Genomic DNA, 24,578 nt, shown 5'->3' with positions numbered 1-24,578 from the left:
AGAGATCAATGCCTCTGGATTCCTTACACTCCAGGATGATTTTACCCACAACTTTTCTACCCCAGCTCCCAGAGGTTGGTTTGTTTTATTTTTTGAGACAAGGTTTCTCTGTGTAGCCTTGGCTGGGCTGGACTTGCTTTGTAGACCAGGCTGGCCTTCTAGAGATTTGCCTGCCTCCGCTTCCGGAATGCTGGGATTACAGGCAAGCGCCACAACGCCCAGCTAGCTCCCAGAGTTGTAGCCACTGTAAATGGTGACGGACCTGCATACTTGATTTACTGATGATCTGTGCTGCTTGTCTGATTTCAATCCAACTCAGGCACACTGTCGGCTGGACTGATTTCCAAGTAGTAACTCCTAGTGGTACACATTTCAAACTGGCTGCGCTTTCCTCCAGACTTTTGTTTAGTATCCTACTCTGGATATGCACGTCTCGCTTTACCCCTCTATGATGAGACTGTCCAGTGAACACTTCCTAAACTCTTGTTCCATACTGAAACTGCTCCCTTTTAACTCAATCTTGGAATACATGTGCTGTGCCCCGAATATTTTTGTTTTGAGATATGGCCTCACTTTTTAGCACTGGCTGACCTAGAATTCACTATACAGTTTGAATTAACTTAAAACTGACGGTAATCTGCCTCACCCTCTTGGGAGTATAGGCATATGCCTCCATGTATGACTGAAAATACAAACCCCACTTTCCAGTACTAGGAACTGAACACAGGTTTTGAACATGGTGGTTAAGTACTCTACCACAGAGTGTTTAACCCCCAGTTCCCAAGATACTAACTACAAAAACAAACTAGCTTTACAGTGTAATACCACTTTCACCAAGTGCTTGTTATGAATAGTACCTCTAACAAAACTACAGGGGCTCCTTGCTAGACTGTCCCTCCTACATGGATCATGAACACACACCAGACCCAAATCAGGGATCATACTATAAAACATTCAAGTATTTAGGTCACAAGGTAAAAGGAAGACTGAAAAGCTGTTCCAGATTGAAGCAGCTAGGGAAATGCAACTAAATGTCACGTGTGACCCTGAACTGGACGCTGGTCCAGAGGTTATTTGAAGGCTAAATCCATTAACTGCAGTGCACCCTGTTACTTTCTTGATTTCTGTCTTCTCAGTGTGGTAATATTAAATGTAACATTTGTGGAAGTGGGATAGAGTCTGACAAGTTTACCAGCACTCTTGTTCTGCCATTTCTTCCCAAGTAGGGGATATCTCATTTCAGTAACAAAATCTATGGCTCTAACTCTGTGTTCAGGTCCTTTAAACAAGGGGCCTCAAGGATATCCTTTGTGTCTTAGAGGACCATCTGATCCCTTAACTGACTTCACATCTCAAATAAGGGTCTTCATTCTCTTGTCCTGTCATCTACTTTCACTCTCACCTTGAATAGCTTCCTCTCTGCTCCAGGTGAAAGCTGAGCATTGACACTCCTCCCCACTCCCTTCCAGGTGTGCTGCAGCTGCGCTCCCTCCCCGGACGCCATCCTTTTCTGATATCTAATAGCAACTGTGCCTTCCTTCAGCTGCCAGCCTTGCAGGGCTGACCCGCCTTCTCATGTGCCCCTCATTTCCTTGGAAAGGGCTAACTCATATCCCTAGCTCTACCTGCACTCTAGCGTCGACAGCAACTCACACATGGAATGACCTCATGTGTTAGTTGGCAGGACACTCTTCAAGTGTTCATCAGTTGGACATGGTGTTCTGAGACGCAGATGCTACTCCTGCATGGCCAGGGAGCCTCATATTAGGTTTCACAGGCAGACTGCTTCATTAACAGCAGCCAACGGTTTATATAAATACTTACTCAGGAGTGTCCCTTGTGACAAGCTACTCACTTGACTGGAAAATGAAGTCCCATGTCCCTCACTGTTTCCTCCATCGGGTAAGAAGGAAAGAATTTGGTTAAGTTGTTTCCTTAGACTTTTGAGAAGGGGTCCAAGAAGTAGCTGCACATAGCAATGCCCAGAAGCGCCTGAGATGAGCAGAGCTTCAGTCCCTTGGAAGGTAGGCAAGTGACCCCTGAAGTAGGAAGGTTCCTTAGAATCCACATGCAACCACATGAGAACTTTATTTAGCTTTAGGAATTATTTTTAAAATGTTTAAGTTACTGGATCAATGTAAACAGGCCCTGCACCCCATAATGCATACTTTTCTCCTACCCATGGCAGGAAGGCAGGGATGTTCTCCAGCCTTTATGGTTGTGTCCAGTATAACCTCCCCTGGTAGCACTCTGGCTATGAGACTTTCCCCTCAAAAATATAAGTAGGGAGGCTAAGGCAAAGGTACAGGAATTTAAGGCCAGCCTGGGTAGCAGAGTGATACCTGAGGGTGTATGTGTACATGAAGTGAAAAAGTAAGTACTCAGGAAACTAAACCCTGGTGCAACTGGCCTATTTCAGGACCCCTGCAAACCAGAAAGCCTTTCTGCCTTAAACCTGATATCCTTATAACACTCATGTGTTGCTGAAGCTCAGCCACACTACTGTCAATGTGAACAGAGCTAGCACACATCAGCACTAAGCACACAAAGGGAAGACAGAATAATGCTATTGCCCACTGGGTGAAAGAAGGAAAATAAATATTTAAAGCAAAACGGAGTAGGATGTGGGGGTGAATGCCTTTAGTCCCAGAGTCAGGAAGAACTCTCCATGTTCAAGACCAGCCTTGCCCAAACAAGATTTGAGCAGATTTGGAACCACAGAGGGAGCTAGGAAGAAGTTCTCGCAGGAAGACAAGGGCCAAATGCAAAGGCTTCAGGCAAGGCTGTGCGTAGATTAAGAGGGAAAGTGTGGATGGGAGTGGGGGACACTACGCTCGGACCTCAGTGTCCAGTGACGGCGATAAACACTTCAGGCTTGCAGGACACACACAATTTCTATTTCATGTACTTGGTTGTGTTTGTTTGAAACAGGTTCTCATACAATCCTGTCTGTCCTGAAGCTCTATGCTGGCTCCAAACTCACAGCGACCGTCTGCCTGCCTCTGGGGTGCAGGGAAAAATAGGCTTGGATTGTCACTTCTTAGGAATTTAAAAACCATCTTTTGTTCAAAAGGTCTTACAAAATAGACTTAGACAATATGTGCCTGAAGACAGCACTTTTGGCCCATGTAATGGTTATAGGCACTGTAGAAATCCTACACAGAGTCAGAGATAGCTCTGACCACAGACAGGATTAGATTCTGGGTTAAAACATTATTTTCTTCAAACAACTGATTTTGGAAGAATCATGGGTACTTTTTTGGTCTGTGCCTACAAGCATGGAGTCATGCCCTAGGACGATAGAGACCAAACAGAGTAAGGCATAGCTTCTGGCATAGCTCTTCTTGCATCTTGTAAACATTAATAGCTTACTATTGTCAATTGCGCTCCCCCCCCATTTTGTTTGCAATAGTTATATTTTAGGTCTCAGTTCTTTCTCCTTCACCATGTACAGCAGTCACCATTTCCTTTTAGATATTGACAAATCAGTCAGAAATCTCAGGTGTTTTCTCCTCTACTCTTACTCTGTTTCAAGATAAGTAATTTACATGTAATTCTTCAGACTGCATCTGTTAAATATGAAAAGCAAGATAAGATATGGAGAAGTTTATTATAGAAGCATGGGAGAGCAGGAAAAAGAGAGACGAGAGAGAGAGAGAGAGAGAGAGAGAGAGAGAGAGAGAGAGAGAGAGAGAGAGAAGAGAGAGGCTTGTGAAACTGCTTCTATGCTAACAGCCCCACCACCTTGAACTAAAATTTATTTTCAGAAATTCCCATGTTTGTTTTATGCTCAGAGCAGGTCTACTCTTGTGCAATGCTGGCTTAGAGTGGTAGTTTTCAACCTTCACACTAATGACATTTTCACTGGGTAATTCTTTTTTGTTGCTGTTCTATTTTTAGCATGCCTGGCTTTACTAACTGAATGCTAGCAGCAGACTTCCCCTAGTGCTATCACCAAAAATGATCCTGGCATTCCAACTGTCCTCTAAAAGAACAAAACAGCTTGTGAATAAAACAAAAACAAAAACAAAAACAAAAACAAAAACACCGAAACGCTGATTCAGTCAAGTAGATGATATGGATTCCACCACTTCCTTATATTACTTCCACCAAGCCAGCTCTTAGTTAAGAGTTTTGTCTGTAATCTTATCAACATCTGGCTATTCTGCATCTGGGTAGCCTGTCCCCTCCGTGCCATAATTCCCACTATCACAGTACACTGCAAAGGGTGGACTCTTGGGCTTCCAAGGTCTGAGGTTTTCACATCAATGATATGACATCATTTGCCTTGACCCCACTGCACTGCTATTTATACTGAAAGGAATGATACTCTAGAACAGTGCAAGGTGGTGCCAGTTATTTAAACCTGCATGACCACATACTTACTTAAAAAAACAACAAAACCAAATCAAAACAAAAAACCCTGCTGGTTTCACCTAAGAATGTCCAGGAGATCTGTGCACACTGGCACACACCTATAATCTTAGAACTCAGAAAGTTTTAGGGTGGAGGGTGACAAGTGTGAGAAAAGTCTAAGCTAAGGGAGAAGATGGAGGGAAGGAAGAAAGTATACCTATGAGGAAGCAGTAGAAAGTCATTAATGGCCGGCATGGTGGCGCACACCTTTAATTCCAGCACTTGAGAGACAGAGGCAAGAGGATCACTGTGAGTTCGAGGCTAGCCTGGTCTACAAAGTGGGTCCAGGACAGCCAAGAGAAACCCTGTGTTGAAAAACCAAAAAACAGGGGCTGGAGAAATGGCTCAGTGGTTAAGAGTACCGCCTGCTCTTCCAGAGGTCCTGAGTTCAATTCCCAGCAACCACATGGTGGTTCACAAGCATCTGTTATGTTATCTGATACCCTCTTCTGCAGATAAAGCACTCATATACAATAAGTACAATAAATAAATCCTTTTTAAAAAAAGAAAAACCAAAAACCAACCAAACAAAAACAGAGAGGGGGGAGAGAAAGTCATTAAGGTTATTAAATTTTGTTCTTTTTGTTTTGTTTGTTTTTTTGAGACAGGGTTTTCTCTGTGTAGCCTTGGCTGTCCTGCACTTGCATCGTAGACCAGGCTGGACTGGAACTCACAAAAATCCACCTTCCTTTGCCTCCTGAGTGCTGGGATTAAAGGTGTGCGCTACCACCTGGCTTAAAATTTCTTCTTTAAGTACAGAATTTGGTATAAAAGATTTTTGGGGAATGGTCTTGTGCACTGTGTATTCAGATGCTGATTTCTGTGCCCCTGGTTCAGGTTGCAGTCCCGACATGGGCACTGTCATGATCACTGAAGAATCTCCTGTATCAATGCTGTGTAAAGAATGTTCCCTAACTATCTCTGCTTGGTTAATAAAAAAGCTAAACAGCTGCCGCTGGGTGCTGTGACACACACCTGTAATTCCAGTACCTGGGAGGCAGAGGCAAGTGGATCTCTGGGAGTTCAAGGCCAGCCTAGTCTACAAACCAAGTCCAAGGCTACACAGAAAAATCCTGTCTTGAAAAAATAAGACAAAATAAAGAAACAAAAGACTGACTTGGGGATGGAGAGATGGCTCAGAGGTTAAGAGCACTCTGATTGATCTTCCAGAGGTCCTGAGTTCAATTCCCAGCAACAATAGGGTGGCTCAGAATTGTGATCTATAATGTGATCTGATGCCTTCTTCTGGCCTGCAGGTGTACATACAGGCAGAGCACTGTATACATAATAAATAAATTAATTAATAAACAATTTAATTTTAAGCTGGATGTGGTGGCGCACGCCTTTAATCCCAGCACTGGGAGGCAGAGGCAGGTGGATCTCTTTGAGTTCAAGGCCAGCCTGATCTACAAAGTGAGTCGAGGACAGTCAGGGCCATTACCCTGTCTCAAAAAACAAAAACAAAACAAATGATGACTGGCAGAGGAGATAGAAAGCTGGACTTCAGATCCCAATGAGGGGCAGAGAAAAGGGGAGAAGGAAGGAAAGAAGAGCAGAGAAGAGAAGGCACCAGGAAGAGTTCACCATGAGGACAGAGTTACAGCAGAAGGCCAAGGTGAGACTGGGATGGCAAGTAACAGGCACACGGCTGGGAAGCGCTTAGACTAGCCTGACTAGGTTAGAATAGATGAATATCTGCCCGGTTATAGAGCAGATATTGTTGAATAAATCTAATAGGTCTCTGGATAATATCGTAATTCAACAAAAGATATGAAATAGCTTCGGTTCCTTATAAACACGATGATTAAAAGGAAAGTCTAGCTGTCAATTATCAAATTCTTGTATAGTATCAAATGTTCAAAATTATCCAAAATGTTATTAAAACAGCCTTTTCTCTTTTAAAAAAAAGTGTATGTGCATGATACTGTATGTATGCAGAAGCCCACAAGAGAGATCTGGAGAGGGCGTCAGGTCCTGGGAACTGGAATTACAGATGGTTCTGAGATGCCATGTGGGTACTGGGAATGGATCCAGGTCCTCTGCAAGAATAGCAAGTTCTGAGCCATCTCTACAGCCCTGGCCCTCTTTACCAGCATAATGTGTAAGCGTGGGATGGCAGCTCAAGTGTGAGGAGCCAGTGCCCTTCCATCAGCATAGTAAAGAGATTTAAAAGCTGCTGTTCTTCCTGAATTCTTTGTTTAGAATGATATATGGTTATTTTCCATAAAATGTTGTTTATTTAACTGGAATGTGCTTATTACTTTCTGAATGAGTATTTAAAACTTTGATTTTAATATCTAATGGGATAATATCAATACTCTACATGCAAAGTTTTTTTTTAGGTCTTCATAATTTTTGAGGCCAGCCTAGTCTACAGAGCAAGTTCCAGGACAGCCAAGGCTACACAGAGAAAACTGTCTCAAAAAACAAAAACAAAAAACAGCTTAAGAACTACGCTTTGGGCTGGGCATGGTGGTGCATGTCTTTAATCCCAGCACTCGGGTGGCAGAGGCAGGCAGATCTCTGTGAGTTTGAGGCCAGCCTGTCTTGCAAAGCGAGTACAGTACAGTCAAGGCTACACAGAGAAACTCTGTCTAAAAACAAAACAAACAAAAACAAAACAAAACTACACTTTGTTAGTCTGTCAGTCCTTTGCATTCATGGAACTTATGACTACCTGAAATTCTGGTTTCTGTATGTGTCCATCATCTGTCCTTCTCAACTACAATGGAAGCTCTAAAAGCAGAGACCTTGTATGTATGACATTCCTAGTGCCAAAAATGGAGTGATGAGAAGGCTGCGGTGAAGCTCAGTGGTAGTTAACTTGCCTAGCATTTGCAAAGCCCTGACTCAATCCCCAGTCGCCCCCCTTCCCCGCAACATACACATCCCTTGATGAACAGAATGATTTTAAGGAGTGGACTGTATTTTTAGGAACTGACAAAAGGATCTCATTTTATGACACACACACATACTTTCAATGATAAACAACTTCAGGAAGGAGGACCAGCCACTGAGGCAATTCCTACAGGCATGAAGCACACATTCATTCCCCTATGGGGTCTGCTCTCCTTCACACTGCTCTCTTAGACTAGCTGGCTAGCACATGTGCCAGCTCTGATTCTTGTTAGCTGAAGCTATGTCTGCCTCATGTTAGATCTCGTGGACTGTCAGGACTGCTAGGTGTTTTCTACAGTTGTAGATGGCCAACATCCTCTGGCCCTGTGTGGTTCTGCTAACTGTCCCCTCTAATTTCCTGAAGATAATTGTTTCCATTATCTGGAACTAGACTTCTATTTTTACACTTATGAACCACGTTAGTAAGTTGGGACAGGTGTGCACCACCATGCCTGGCCTAAGAGATGATCTCTTAGTTAAGGTTACATCAGCAGTCACTCATAAAAGAGTCAGTGTAAACGAGGCTATTAGTGTAAGGCATCCTAAGGACAGTAATGGCATAGTGCTCGCAGCTCCCAGTCTAACAATGGGGACAAAATATAAGAGTGACCTAGCTCAAGATGGTGCCTGTTCTGACATTTTAACACAGGTGCCCAAATGGTGGAGATGTTTTAGTGGGCAGGAGTGAGATGGAAGAAGGAAGACTCTGAGATGCTTTCTAAAGAAAAAGAAATCCATCTAAAAGCTTTGAAAGATGAATGGTGCTTTGGTGGAAATGGAGGAAGGGCACACCATTCCAGGGAAAAACAACAAGACAAAGGCATTGCAAACAGTCTATTTGATTATCTGACTTCATGGAGGCTGGAAAACTGCTAAGTTGCGTGACGTAGATTGATGACAAGGAGAAGTAGAACTCACAGGCTCTCTTCACGAGGAAGCAGAAGACACAGGATTCTTCTGAGAAGACTGGGCAAGGCCTGACTTGGTAAAGCCAGGTTTTAGACTGTAGTCATTAGGTTGATGGCAATACTATGGATTGAGAAGAAAGCAAAGCAAAACAAAACAAAATCTAGAAAACCAGGAGCAGAAAATGTGACTCGGAGGTAGAACACTTGCCTAGCACACAGATGTAGCAGTTATTACTGCCTAGCCCTGGGCTACTGGAAAAACTGTTTCAGCATCAGGTAACTAACACTTCCAGAATGCACTAATGAACACTGGGCACCATGGCTCACACCTGTAACTCCATCTCAGCACTCAGAAGATTCCTACATTCCAGACCAGCTTAAGCTACAGAGTAAGACCCTACTTAATAAACAAACTACATCCAAATGGGAGTTTATTGGTTTTTAAAAGTTACCGCTCAGCACTTGGGAGGCAGAGGCAGGTGGATTGATGTGACCTGGAGGCCAGCCTGGTCTACAAAGTGTGTCCAGGGTAGCCAAGGCTACACAGAAAAACCCTGTCTAGAAAACAAAAAAGCAAAAAACCAAAACAAAAAACAAACAAACAAAAAAAACAAAAAAACAAAACAAAACAAAAAAAAACCCCAAAAGTTACTTCGCAGTCCATCTTGTAATTGGTCCTTAATAAAGGGATTAAAGCCAGATGCATACCTTTTCTGCTTTTTTGTCAGAAATGTCCTGCTTTTCCAAAACAGCCATGCTCTCCTTCAAGTTCTTCACTATATCAGCTGGAGATTTGTGAGACTTGCCAAACGGGAACGGCATGACGGCAGCACCAGAGGCTTCCACTGCACTCTACCTGCTTGACCTGCAACACAAGACAAGGCCCATGTGAGACAAGTAGAGCCAACAGAAGACACACTTTCACATTATATTCTGTGAAGAACGCTGTCTTGGGGGCCAGAGACAGCTCAGCAGTTAGGAGTACTTGCTGTTCTTCCAGGACAGGGCTTTGGTTCTCAGCACTCACAACTCCCTGTGGCATGAGCTCTAGTAGACTCTGATGCCCTGTTCTTGTCTCCTCAGACACACAGGGACACATCAGGCATAGGCACATACACAGGCGAAACCCAATGCACATTAAATAAATGTTTCTAAAACTTAAAACCATTGTATACGATGTTCACAGCTTTGGTTGATATAGAGAAGCCTTTTGAAACACTCTTGATTTTTAAAGCACAATTTTATTTCCCTCCCAACCTTTTGTTACCCTAACTACCCACCAAACAGGTGTATGCTGCTGCTGACATGTGTAGCGGGGTCACAAGGAAGCTATACTGTCAGACCCAATACTACAAAGTACGTTCCTCATTCAGATGACCCTGGCAGTCATTTCTGCTTCCTTATGGAGGTGTAGTAAGGTTGACAATCTGGCTTAATGTAAAACAAGTTCAGTTTCTACTGACCTTGTTGTCCTTAGCTGCAATTGATAATGTCTATTCTAGAGCTGACAAAAGTCAAGCAAAAAGCCAGAGAAAGAGCCCAATCACATAGCAGCAGCATGCTCCTAACCCAGAGTTCATGTTGCTCCTCCACAACACCCAGTAGAGTTGTCTTACAGGCATGCACTTTCTTGGTATCTGAGTATTTCTAAGCTGAAGGGAACCCTGACAACACCTTGGATCAATCTCCCTGTTGCATCATGGACTTTCTACTCTTCTACTGTAGATGCAACCATCTCAGATTGAACACCTCACTGAGGATGCAAATAAGCTCTTAACTTCTGTATAGTGGAGAGCAAGATTTCAACTACACAAACCACAATGTCACATTATCTGAAAAGGGGCTACAGCTATTCCAAAAAGCTACCATACACACGCAGGAAGATAGCCAGGCCCACTCATAATTTCAGCACTGGAGAGAAGAGGCCAGCCTGATTTGCACAGAAGTTCCAGGCAGCCAGTCACGGTTTTTGTTTTTTTTTTGTTTTTTGTTTTTTTTTCATTACAACAACAGAAGAGAAGAGCTGGGCGTGGGTTATAGCTCAGGATGGAGAATGGCCAACATTTGCCAAATCGTAGGTTCGATCCCCAGCAATGGAAAATAAAAATTTGAAAGTTGAACTAAAGTAACTTCATATGAATAGCCAGGTGTGGTGGCCCCTACCTGTAATCCCAGTGTTCTAGGAGGCAGAGGCAAGTGGATCTCTGAGTTCAAGGCTAGCCTGGTCTACAAAGTGAGTCCAGGACAGCCATGTCTCTCAAAACCAAAACCAGACCAAATTCCCCCCGCCTTATATCAAATATAAGAAGATGACACTTTTCAGAAGAATCTTAAATACCTCTTAGTGGCTTCCAATGTCATATTTTTAGTTGTACCATGTACCTCTTACCTCCCTCCCCTGCACCAAATCAGAGAGAGGTCTGAAATACTGCAGCCCTACATTTGTATGGGTAGGGTTTTTTTTTTTTTGTAAACATGCATATGACAATACTTGCACAGCACAGCATCTTAATGCCTTCTTTGACCTTTGATGATTCATTTGAAAATCTGAGCTTTCCGCCCCCCCATGATACAGTAAAATGCATGTCTGTTTACAAAGAACAAGGTGGTGGTGGCAGCACATGCCTTTAATCCTAGCCAAGACTATACAGAGAAACCCTGTCTTGAAGAAAGGAAAGAAGGCAGAAAGAAAAAAGAATACTGTATTTATTTTATGCACTTTGGCGTTTTGCCTGCAAGTATGTCTATGTGAGGGTGTTGGATCCCCTGAACAGGACTTCTAGACAGTTGTGAACCACCATATGGGTGCTGGGAATTGAACCCAGGTCCTCTGGAAGAACACCCAGTGCTCCTAACTGCTAAGGAATCTCTTTAGCCCTCTAAGCATCTTTTTAAATAACAAATTTGGACGAGTCCTATACTGTCTCTGCTCAACTGCCTCGCTGGCATTTAAATCCCAAATCATTCTCTTCTATTATTGTTCCTTATACCCTTCTTGGGGGTAGGAACAAACAGGTTGTCTCCACATACACAGTCGGTCACACCACACGTTCTCTGGAAAGAGAATCCTTCTGTCTGTATCTGGTGTTCTGCAGGGAGTACTCTGGAGCTACACCACTGTTTTCCACTCTGGCTAGACTGTGAAAGAGGTGGCCAGTTAAAGGAGGTTTAAAAAGCCCATGAGTGTTGGTCACAACACAAAACACAGCTGCCAGAGAGAACGTGTATATCAAATTCCTTTATTCAAAAAAGGTTATGACATAATCGCTCTTCTAAACTAATCCAACCAGAAGCATAAAAAATGAATCCAATATACTCTGAGATAAGTAATCGCTGATACTTAAGACAAGTAGCTGTTCCACACAGGATCCAATCATATCAGGAAACTTATTCACGATGGATGCAAACCCCTCCTTTATATATCATAATTAAGCTTTAAAACTGAAGTTAAGCCAGGTGTGGTAGTGCACACCTTTAATCCCAGCTCTCGGGAGGCAGAGGCAGGTGGATCACTGTGAGTTTGAGGCCAGCCTAGTCTACAAAGTGAGTCCAGGACAGCCAAGGCTACACAGAGAAACCCTGTCTCAAAAAACCAACAAAACAAAACTGAAGTTAAAGTATAGCACCTATTTGTGATGGCAGTCAGTGATACATGCTTAAATCCTAAGGCTCTGGAGACCATGGGTGACTAAGGGTGACTTGAAACGGGCAGGATAATTTAACACATCACTTTGTGCTAAAATGAGCACTGAGCACTGAAAGCTGAACTTGGAACTGGTACCCACCACTCACTAGGCCTAGCTGCTCTCCACCAGCTGCCTTCCTCTCCTCTCTCTGCATTTGTTACTTTTCTGAAATTAATTCAATGACTCATCTTTGCTCCGGTGTTGCTGTCCCTCAGGGCTCCCCTTGGCTGTCTCCCTTGCCCTTTATGTGCTCTGACAGCCTTCATCTGTGGTTCCACCAACTCATACCTCCATGTCCAGCTGCTTTCTCCTGTAATGTCACCCTAACACTCAAATCTTATTCAAGTCCTGCTTCTTTTCTTTATTTGGTTTTTCGAGACAGGGTTTTTCTTTCTTTCTTCTTGTGTAGCCCTGGCTGTCCTGGAACCTGATAGTAAAACAGGCTGTCCTTGAACTCACCCCCTGCCTCCGCCTCCTGAGTGCTGGGAGTAAAGGTGTGCGCCACTGCCCAGCCAAGCTCTGCTTCTCGTTTCTAGTGCTAGGCCCTAGTACCATTCCACCACAACACTTGGCTGTGACAGCAGATGCCACTTGCTTAAATCTCCCACAATTTGAGTAAATTCTATTTTGCAAATCTCTGTTCTTTTGGACACTCGGTATTCTCTATATAGGCCAGGGGTTGCAATGGAACCAACAGTACTTGTAGGACATGATATGAGAGGTCATATGCTACAAACAATCTTGAGGCACACACTGAGAATCTGAGACTTAGGAGGTTTTCACATCATGAGGATGGAACCTTGTGGATTGATTAATGCTGCCTTTTAATAATGGCCTGCATTGCAAGAATGTATGCACTTTCCTTCGCTGTGTGAGGACACAGACCTCACCACCTATTATGGGACTTAGCCTCCAGAACTGTTGCCTACTGCTAAGTATTTTGTCATAGCAGTACAGAGTAAGACAAGGATGATAAGGAAACATCACTGTCAACAATGAGTGAAGCATTACCTGACTGATGAAGAAAGCACCATCATCATTGAAAAAAGGAGCACTGCCTTTTGGTTGGGGTCCATAAGCCTAATCCTGTGAATTTCCATATTCTTTGATGGGGTGTTAAGTCAGAAGAATGAATATTTCCATTTGTTGCTGTATCTACCTCTACCACTTAGAAATAAACACCTAGCACTTTTTTTTTCCCCAAAGAGTTTTACTGTTCATACTGCAAAATTCAAACATGAAGGCTTACCTAAGAAAAAGTAAGAGGCTATTAGCAGGTCAAGGCATTCTTTTTCTTCTTCTTTTTTTTCCTTTTTGGTTTTTTGAGGCAGTGTTTCTCTGTGTAGCCTTCGCTATTTTAGAACTCACTGTATAGACCAGGCTGGCCTTTAACTCAGAGATCTGCCTGTCTCTGCCTCCTGGGTGCTGCGACTAAAGGTGTGCACCACCACTGGCCAGCCTTCAATGCATTCCTTTAATTTCTTGCTTTTATATTTGTACTTGGTTACACTGGTATCTACTCTCTTCTCCAAAACAGATAGGAGACCAGAGGATGCTAGAAATGGTCACTTTTGTTTAAAAAAACTTTACCAGAAGAACATCTACACCATTAAAATTAGTTTTCTTAGGTACTACCACTTTGGCAATTGGATTGCTCTGGCTTACGTATCATATTTCTATTCACTCACATACTAAACAAATACTGAAAAACAGTCAAATGACCCGTAAGCCAGCCTCAGGATAGCCAGTCATTCCACAACATGTACTACAAACTTAAGGCATCTAGTGCCTGTTTTCCAGAAAACATTCTGGTGTGCATAGATGTGGGTGTATGTTTGGAGACAATAAGAAAAATTGTGGAATGACAACACATTCCTAGACAGCTCACTTCCTAAGACTCTGTATTAACACATGTGTTAGATCTGACTCATCAACTTGGTCAAATGTAAGAAGTATAAATGAACAAAAAAGCCCACACGCTGTAAGATGATTGCATCCAGTGCCCAATAGGGTTTCTGATTAAGTAACAATCAAGTGAACCCCGCATGTGCAAACCCATGTTTATATTTTCAGCTGATCTAAGATGCAATCACACTACCATGTTAATACTACTTAATCCATATGATTATCAAATAAGCAGATATTGCATCTAAGCCCTAAGCTATTTGATAGTACAGGGCAGTATCAGAAGGCATGGTGATTAATTACTTAGCTTCAAAAGATAGTCTCAGACTAGATTCAAATCTTTACCTTCACTAGACCTCAACTTAAGACTTCTTGTTGTTTGTTTTTTGAGACAGGGTCTCTCTGTGTAGCCTTGACTGTCCTGGACTCACTTTGTAGACCAGCCTGGCCTCCGAACTCACAGAGGTCCGCCTACCTCTGCCTCTTGAGTGCTGAGATTAGAGGTATGTGCCACCACACCTGTCCCTCAAGTTAGACTTCTAAGCCCCCTTTCCTTTTATATAAATGTGAAAAACAATGGCTAATTTACAGTGTGATGTAAAAATGAAAATACTTTAAACACAAGTATTTTACCTTGGCCATCATTGGCTGGAGAGATGGGTCAGTGGTTAAGAACATGCTCTGTTCTTCCAAAGGACGGGAGTTAAAGTCCCAGCACCACATCAGGTGACTTACAAGCATCATAACTCCATCTCCAGAGGCATCTGATACCCTTGGCCTCTGTTAGTGTGTGTGTGCGTGCATATATATAATTTTTAAAAATAATTTAAAAATTAATTTATGTATCATACTTTTGGAGCACATAGAAAAATTTGAATTTAGGGGGATAGCTACCCACACTTTCCTTTAAACTCTGTTGTTTCTAAAAGTCTCATCTCCTTATCTTTCCAGATCTTATACAACCTGACATCAATTTATCTATGTTCCTTCTCTATTATCAAAGGTCCCATGAAAATAAGGGCTCTGATGATTTCACTACTCTGCTGTTTTTCCCTACAATCTGAATATTTACAGCCTACCTATTTATGTCTTTTTTCCATTTTCTCGTGTGTGTGTGTGTGTGTGTGTGTGTGTGTTGTAAGCATGTTATATATGCATGTCTGAGTGTGTGGTGGGTACATGTGTGCATCATGGAGGCTTGAGGCTGATGTAGGGATGTACTTGATGTTTTTCATAGAGGAAGGTCTCTCACTGCCGAGGCTAGTCTTACTAGCCAGCTTGCTCTGGGACTCTCGTCTCAGTGACTCAAGGCTGGAGTTACAGGAGGGCCCACCTTGCCCGCCCAGCATTTATATGGAATGTGGGATCTGAGTGCCAGTCCTCGCACTTTCATCACTGAGCTATCTCCCTAGCTTTTTGTTTTCTGAGACAGGGTTTCTCTGTGTGGCCTGGGCTGTCCTGGTCATTTTTTAGACCAGGCTGGCCTCAAACTCACAGAGATCTGCCTGCCTCTGCTGCTGGGAATACAGGTATGGGCCATGATGCCTCGCCTAACCAGCTCTTTCTGCTTTATTTATTTGTGCACATCTCTATTGTCCACTGTCTTTTTCTTATGGATTTGTGAAATATTGTATATTCTCCTTTTATTTTTACAAATATGCTCTCCTCATCTGTCATTTGCACATCAATTTAATGTACAAAGTTTTCTTTTTCTTTAAAATTTCATTTGTGTGTGAATGTGGGTGAATCTGGGCAGTACCCATGAGGGACAAAATGATTATAAGGTCCTCACTGTTGGTACTAGGAACCAAACTCAGGTTCTTTACAAGAGCAGCAAGAACTCTTATCTGCTGAGCCATCTCTCCAGACATAGTTTTCATTTGTTTTATGTGCACTGGTGGAGGCTGTCAGATGGCCTGGAACTGGAGTTATAGACAGTTGTGATCTGCCATGTGGGTGCTGGGAATAGAATCCCGGTCCGCTGTGCCAGGTGAATTCTGGGGTTTTATTCACTTAGCCATCTAATTAAGTTACTTTGGAGTGCATAGTATATTATGCACTAACTATACTTAAATACATATTAAGTAAATATATTAAGTAAAGTCAGTTACATTTGATACATTTTTCACAATTATAAGCCTCTGATTTGAGGCTATTTTTTATTTTTATTTTTTGGTTCTTTGAGACAGGGTTTCTCTGTGTAGCCCTGGCTGTCCTGGTACTCTCTTTGTAGATCAGGCTGGCCTTGAACTCTCAGACATCCGGCGGTGTCGGCCTCTGTCTCCTGAGTGCTAGGATTAAAGATGTGTGCCACCACACCTAGTTGAGGCTACTTGAAATTTTGGATACATAGCTTTTGTTCCACTAATGATAAAACAAGCAAAAAAACAAAAACCAAAACACCCTCCCATTCCTAGACATCGTTCCAAATGAAGGACAAGGGGTAAATCCTAAGTTGTCAAAATATACCATTGAAAGTGTGGGCGGCCATTTCAGTGGGCAGAGTGCAGTAAGCCCTGCTTTCTCGTTTCCTAGGACATAGGAATGCAGGCTTACATATAGGAAACAAAGTGAGAGTCATGAAGCAGACATTCTCAACAGCCAATCAGACATCATACACACTGCCACCTCCATGCTAACTAGCCTAAGAGCTGTCTGCACAAGATTTAGCTAAGTTAGCCACAGAATCCCTCTAGAGGTCATTCAGCTAAAGACAGAAATGATGAGCGCGGAGGAGCTGGCACAACAAGGGATTCCCTCCAGTATTCTGCAGGTACTCCAGGTCCTCAACTGTTTGTCTCTGAATGTGGTGGTTCAATGTAACTCTCAACTCCACATGTGCCCTGACCAACCAAGAATATTAACAATAAGCATGGGCACAGGCACAGAGGCACGTGTGCAGAGCTGCCCACCCTCAACACACAGAAAATAAAAATTTTCTTGAATCTTTATTCTGTCATTTATTGTATTATTAGCTTTCCCTATCAAACTCCTGTCAACTACAACTTTGAGGGGAAAGTCACACAGGTCTACCTTTGCTTCCTGTTAAAGGTGCAAATCCAGGCAAGACACAGTATTGGAAGTCTCCAATTGAAGCCTGCCATCAGCTTCTTTTGTGTAGTTATTTAAACAACTACAAGACCAGGAGATGTAGCTTTATTACTGTTACCAACGGAGGCATACCAATTTCTTTAACCCCACAATACACATTTATACAATAAAAACAAGAATCAAGTCAAGTATAGTAACACAAATCTGTAGCCCCGGCATGTGACAGGCAGAGGCATGGGGATCAGGAATTCAAGATCATTCTCAGCCACTGAGTTCCAGGTCAGTTTGGAGAAGACTGAAGAAAAGCCTAACCAACCAAGCAACCAGCCAACCAACATCACCAAAGGGTGCTTATTGTTAATAGTGAAATGATAGTGTTCTCTTTTGTTCCAACCTGCTCCCTCCTTCTGAAGATGGTGGTAACTCACTAAAGTTATTTCTCAACCTACTGATGAGACCTGCAATCAGCAAAACAAAGACTGGAGACTGAGCTGAAGGGTCTAGAAAGATGGCCCCGGGGTTAATGCTGCTCTCCCAGAGATCCCAAGCTCAGTTCCTGGCACTCATGTCAGGGGGCTCAGAGCCTCGTGTGATTCTGGCTCTGGGGGATATGACAGCATCTTTTGGCCTCAGCCAACAGTGACAAGCATGTGGCATGCACATGCACACTAGATGATCCAGGTTCAGTTCCCAGTACCCACACTGTGGCTTACAACCAACTGTAACTCCAGCTCCAGGAAATCTAACACCTAGTGTCAAGGGACACCAGGCACTCACACAGTATATACACATATATGTAGGCAAAATACTCATACATCTGAAATGAAAAAGTATAAGAAACAAGGCCAATGAGATGACTCAGTGGGCTACGGCACTTGCTGCCAAGCCTAATAACCTGAGTTCAATCTATGGGGCCCTCATGAAGGAAAGAATGCACTACTGCAAATTGTCCTCTGGCTTCCATGTGTGCAAAGTGAGGTGTGCATATTCATATAATAAACCAGTACAGAAACACATTTTTTTTTAAAGAATGAAAAAGTAATAATCTTCAAGAAAGGAACTGCAATCTACTTTTTCAGGTAAACTTTTTCCTTGCTCTGCCCCAAGGCTGTGCAAACACAGTCCATATGATCATGAACAAACATCATGGTCTCGCCCACATTTTTATAAATAAGAAAAGCAAATAGCCAACCCTGCCCTTTAGAAAGTGAATTCCTGAAGAAGAACGCAACATTCAAACTAGAATTGTAAACAGATGAGAAAAACCTGAAACAAATTTCAAGTATGGCCAGACAAAACTACCTTTTAAAAAATTATCTTGAGGGTGAAAATTTACTAATGTATTAGAAATCTGGTGACTTTAAAAAGTCATATCTGTAAAGGTAATTACTAAATTTGCTGTTAGTCATTCTGATGAAGAACTATATTTTGAAAAAAATTGAAAACTCACAGCTTTAAATGTTTACAGAATCAGATATAAGCCTGGGAAATCACTCTCCTTCAAGGTCTAGCATTACTGCTTTTGTTCTGGACAAATGCCCACAAAAGCACAAGCATACTGCAATGCCAACCAAGGCTGCACTACCAAAGTTGGAGATTTGCAAGTTTGTTTTCTTTTTAACCACCCGACGGCTGTCAAATAGTAGTGTCAGCAGAAATGTATGAAGACAAATGCACAACTGCATGGTGCTTATGAGGATCATATACAAGAGTGGTTCTCAATATTCCTAATGCTGTGACCTCATATGTTCCTCGTGTTGTGGTGACTCCCAACCATAAAATTAGTTTCACTGCTACTTTATGACTTTGTTACTATATAAATCATAACGTATATATCTGATATGTGACCCCTAAGGTGGTCACAATTCTCTGGTAGAGAGCCACTGATGATGACCTTTCTCCTACCCAGCCAGACACCATATCCTTTCTACCCTTGTCAACACATAAACTGGGACAAGAAGACTTAATCTTAGGTTGAGAGAAGAGTTCTCTCAATGAAACAATGAGGCTAAATAGCTCAACATCAGAGGAAGCAACTGGACCACAGCTGTCAACTAGCTGTTAGGATCACACAGAAAGCAGTTGCGTGTGCTTTTGGAGGAAATAAAAATTTCCACCACATACCAACAGTTACTCAGCTCATGGATCTAAAAAGATGAGGTCATAATATAAAGTGGAATAAGAAGACAGGTACACACAGAGCAGACTTCAAATCTATAGAACATTACAAACAGCACATTACTATATCCTAATGAAAACCCTCACCAATACCAAGTTCGGAGGACAGGCAAAGCACACTGCATGCTAAAGGCAGGCATCAAGAAGATGCTCCCTGCCTGAACTGGCTCTTAAGACACTGACACTTTTGGAGGAAAGCCAGAAGATGTATTACAATTGGCCGGAGAGCTCTGTGCCAGTCTAAAGTCTGATAGGGAAACATTATTTTGTAATTTTGTCAAGGTCTATGGGTAATAACGCATGGAATGGAAAGGAAGGCAAAAGCTGAAAAGCCCAAGTGCTGTTTACAGAATGGCCACTTTTTTTTTTTTCTCGAAGATTTCTCTCACTCCTGATGTGCTGACAGCACAATCCAGTCAAACTGGAAACTCTGCCTTTACATCTGAAATCCCTATGGAAATGTAGGAAGCAATAGCTTTTTGCAGTCAAGGGGCATAGGATGTTAAACTGAGAGACACCCCAACCAGGATGAGCTACTTATGTTGAACTTTCTCCCCTCTATAAATTTAACAGAATTTCATTTTTCATTCACCATTTCAAAGGTGGAATGATATTAACCTAAGTGACTACAATGACTAAGTACCCCAGAGTGCTGTAAGTAATAATTCACACACACAGTGACTAAGTACCCCAGAGTGCTCTAAGTAACAATTCACACACACACAGATTATCCCAGAGTGCTCTAAGTAACAATTCACACACACACACACACACACACACACACACACACACACACACACACACAGATTACCCCAGAGTGCTGTAAGTAACAATTCACACACACACACAGATTACCCCAGAGTGCTGTAAGTAATAATTCACACACACACACACACACACACACACACACACACACACACAGATTACCCCAGAGTGCTGTAAGTAACAATTTACACACACACACACACACACACACACACACACACACACAGATTACCCCAGTGCTGTAAGTAACAATTCACGCACACACACAGATTACCCCAGAGTGCTGTAAGTAACAATTCACACACACACACAGATTACCCCAGAGTGCTCTAAGTAACAATTCACACACACACACACACACACACACACACACACATTACCCCAGAGTGCTGTAAGTAACAATTCACGCACGCACACACACACAGATTACCCCAGAGTGCTGTAAGTAACAATTCACGCACACACACAGATTACCCCAGAGTGCTGTAAGTAACAATTCACACACACACACACACAGATTACCCCAGAGTGCTCTAAGTAACAATTCACACACACACACACACACACACACACACACACACACACAGATTACCCCAGAGTGCTGTAAATAACAATTCACACACACACACACACACAGATTACCCCAGAGTGCTGTAAGTAACAATTCACGCACGCACACACAGATTACCCCAGAGTGCTGTAAGTAACAATTCACACACACACACAGATTACCCCAGAGTGCTGTAAGTAACAATTCACGCACACACACAGATTACCCCAGAGTGCTGTAAGTAACAATTCACGCACACACACACACACAGATTACCCCAGAGTGCTGTAAGTAACAATTCACACACACACACACACACAGATTACCCCAGAGTGCTGTAAGTAACAATTCACGCACGCACACACAGATTACCCCAGAGTGCTGTAAGTAACAATTCACACACACACACAGATTACCCCAGAGTGCTGTAAGTAACAATTCACGCACACACACAGATTACCCCAGAGTGCTGTAAGTAACAATTCACGCACACACAGATTATCATTCATATACAGATACCCCATAGCTCTCATCTTAGTTTTCCAATTTCTTAATGTTTTCTTTTTTAGGTTTTTCTTTTTCTTTCTCTTTTTTCTTTTCTTTTCTTTCTTTCTTTCTTTTTTTTTTTTTTAAGAGAGAGTCTAACAATTTATCCCTGGAATTTAGAGATCAGCTTGCCTCGCCCTCCTGATGCTACAATAAAGGCATGCACTATCATGCTCAGCATCTTCTTGACTTTTGTTTTGTTTTGGTTTTTTGAGACAGGGTTTCTCTGTGTAACAGACACCCTTTGTAGACCAGGTTGGCCTTGAACTCAGAGATCCGCCTGCCTCTGCCTCATGAGTGCTGGGCACACCTGGCTTTTTAATTTTTTTTTTTTTTAGCTCCTCCAAATATTGGTATTATTGTTAACTAAAGTGCCAGAATCAGTGGTTTGAACAGGATTTGAACAGGTTTAAACTGATTGAAACTAGATTCCACAGGAATTCTATGAGTGAAGCAAATAGGGTGAACTTGTTTTAAAATAATGGGAGATGAGTGATACAATGTCGGAAGCTTCTTCAGAGAAAACTGGTCTTAGCAATGGTGCTTTCAAATCTTGTGCTAGCTGAGTTTTGGAGGAGGAAGTCAGTCTACTCCAGCCTAAACGCTTCCTTCTTATTTTTTAATATAATAGATTTCTATGTTATAGGTAAAACATAATCTGTTTTTAAACCAGTCTTATGCAGCCTAAGCTAACCTCAGACTCGTTATCCTCTTCCCTCTGCCTCCCATATGTCAAGTCATTTGATATCTTATTGGCATCCAAGTCGCTGCAGGTACCTACCTTTAAATCAAGCCCTGCATGGGCTCTTTACATTTCAGAGGCAGCTGTTAGTGCTGTGCACTAGGATTAGCCCATTGTTACAGCCAGAGCAGTTACCTGAGATTATAACCTTGAACCTTGCTGGTGTCTACCAAGACATTTGGAGGCATGATCACAAGGCCACTATGACAGCTCCAGAGCACCAGAAAACCACAACTTTTAACATGATACAGTGGTACATGCCTACATCCCAGAACTCCAGAGGCCAAGTGGAAGAATTATGAGTGGGCCTAGGACAGTCAGAAAAGTAATGATTTACTAATTAATACTGCACTGCAGGCCAGTATTATCTTTCAGGTGTTAAACTACAACATCTTAAACCTGAGTAGCTCATCTGTAGACACAAACTGTCCCTCTGGGTTCCTGGAAAAGTCATGCTTCTCTGAAACAAGCAGTTTATTTTGTGTCCATAGTCTTGGGACTGATCTTTATTCTAGCTACCCTACTTAAAGCCAAATGTGGAGTATTTCACCTAACAGTATACAAGACGTATTTACTTGTATGTTCACCTTGAACCAAGAGTCAATTTGTCCTGTTTTTCTACTTTTCTTGCTTTCATGGTAAGGCAAAAGATGGGAGTTTGAAGAGAAATCAGTAAAGAGAGAGAAGAAAAAAATACTCCTAATTTTCTCCAGTTTCCTAAACAATAATATGTGTTTGTCAGTTTTTTTTATCACTGTAACAAAATGTTTGAGCCAGAGTAACAAGTTTAGCCAGGTGTGGTGATACATGCCTTTAATCCCAGCACTTGGGAGGCAGAGGTAGGCAGTTCTCTGTGAGTTCAAGGCCAGACTGGTCTACAAAGTGAGTCCAGGACAGCCAGGGCTACACAGAGAAACCCTGTCTTGAAGAACAACAACAAAAACAAACAAGCTTTCTTTTGGTAGTGGTTCACCTGCATCAGTGTAACTCTAACGAGGCCCTTCCCTTGGTGTCATACTCACTGTATTAGGTAACAATGGCAGGAAGAGCAGTTATTGGTATGGGTGACATTTGTCAAGCCTTCTAAGAGGAATCTACATTCCCAGTGACCTAGGAGCACCAGGTCCCACTCTTAAAGCCTCACTATGACCAGTTGAGGATCAAGTCTTCAGCATATGGACACCTGAGGACCAAATCAAATCCAAAACACAGCAGTGAGAAACACTGGGAGGAGGGGAGCCTAACCTTAGCATATGGGTACAAACACATGCTTTTAATCTTAGCACTATAATAAATTTGCTTAATACTGCAAAATCCAGTGTGTTATTATCTCCCTGAGGTAAGATTAGGTAATGATGCCAAGCAGATGCTATATCAAAAGACAGAATGCATATTAAGGCAATCAATACATATGATTTACAGGGGGGGAAGGGGAGGGGACTTTGTCTTAAGAGTCAAAGTCTAGCTCTAACAGTAGTCCAGCAAGTATTTTTTCCAAGCTTATGCAACATACTGTTGCTGTTACATGAAATGCACTGCAGATACTGTTTTAAATGTCTGCTTTCACAGAAAATTATTTTTACCAGGTATACAAAATATATTCTATTTCAGCAGTAAAAATTCCATTCATAGTGTACTTGTATACCATTATCATAGTTTATTCCCATCTCATCAAGGACATTAAGTATCAAGAATAAGTGAAGATGGGGGTGGCAAGCTATAGGCAAAGAACATAAATTGTACAGTGTAAATGGAAAGCTATGCAAATGATGAGGTAAAGAAAAATGCTGCCCAAGCAACACACGATGGTTTACATCAAAGACAAACAGTTTACTCTCCAGTCTCTCCTCCCCTCCCAGGAATACTGAGTAACTGTAAGCACCATGGCTTTGTAGTGATGGTGGTAGAGAAGGTGACTGAATGCCTGTAATTACAGATGGTCCGTTCTTTACATACACCTTAAAGATATAGATATTTATTAAAAAATAATAATAAAGCCTGCTTTTAAGGCTAGGGCCTGAGATAAAGGTCAAGAAGTAAATAGCAACAAATGAATAGTCTGAGGCAGATAAGTAAGCAAGAAATTCGTTATTCTATTATCCTAGACATCTAAAGAAGCCAGATTAACATACCAATAATCCTCTTCTACAAAAGTCATAGGTCATATTGCCTCCTGAATGCACTCATAAGCCACTCTATATTACCGACTTATCCTCTTCTGCCAGTCCTTACCCTGTCACGTGCCACTCACACAGACCCAGCGGTCCGTGAGAGTGTCTATATGAACCAATTCCTGCTGGCCTGCATGGTAACTGAAAAACCAGTCCCTACCCAGAAACCAGGTTCCGTGAACACTTATGAAATAAAGATGGCCAGGTAAGAGCTCTGCACAAGATGGGATAAGCAGAGAAATGCAGTAAAAACAGACTACTTTAGTGGTTATGACCTGGTCCGAGCTGTTTGTAGGATACAGGTGCATCGCCCCCCACCCCATCTCACTCCTACCCCCATGCCACAAGTATATGAGTATTTCCCAACATAAAATCTTACTAACACTAAAATCCCTGCTTTGTTGGAAGAAACAAAAGGGATCCACGTTATGGGGGTTGGGTGGATGCACACCTCTTGGGTTTCAGTGCTTATTTTCCTGTGAAGAGCAGCTTTAAACACAAGTTTGGTCTTTGACCTCTAAACCTCATAGAGATACAAACTGGGCTAGTGGCTACAGAGGCACCATCTTTGACTCTCCTATATGATCTGCATACCCACTTTGGGGACTAAAGTGCCCCTTGCCACTAAAAGACTGAATAACAAAAGATGGCTGGGTTTGGAATACGTGGTAGAATGCTTGTTTGGCATGTTCAAGGTCCTGGGGTCAATCTTCAGTCCTAAACCAACACAACAAAAAACTACTGTCTGCTTATTCTCATAAA

At 42.3% G+C, this 24,578-nt stretch overlaps 1 protein-coding gene across 2 annotated transcripts in view; it reads right to left on the bottom strand.

The window, feature by feature from the left end:
* The window catches only part of CAB39 (calcium binding protein 39), a 71,259-nt gene that overhangs the window by 30,560 nt on the left and 16,121 nt on the right, over nt 1-24,578 (bottom strand). For both annotated transcript variants that reach the window (XM_084779213.1, XM_084779214.1), the window contains exon 2: nt 8,931-9,087. In XM_084779213.1, the coding sequence (XP_084635339.1) occupies nt 8,931-9,044 (114 nt within the window). In that variant the 5' untranslated portion in view covers nt 9,045-9,087. The remainder of the gene's footprint in view (nt 1-8,930; nt 9,088-24,578) is intronic.

Source organism: Acomys minous (genome assembly GCF_964271855.1).
Source record: "Acomys minous genome assembly, chromosome: 4".
Taxonomy (NCBI): domain Eukaryota; kingdom Metazoa; phylum Chordata; class Mammalia; order Rodentia; family Muridae; genus Acomys; species Acomys minous.
Note: the sequence above shows the minus strand (reverse complement) of the source record. Positions and strands in the feature narration are given on the sequence as shown.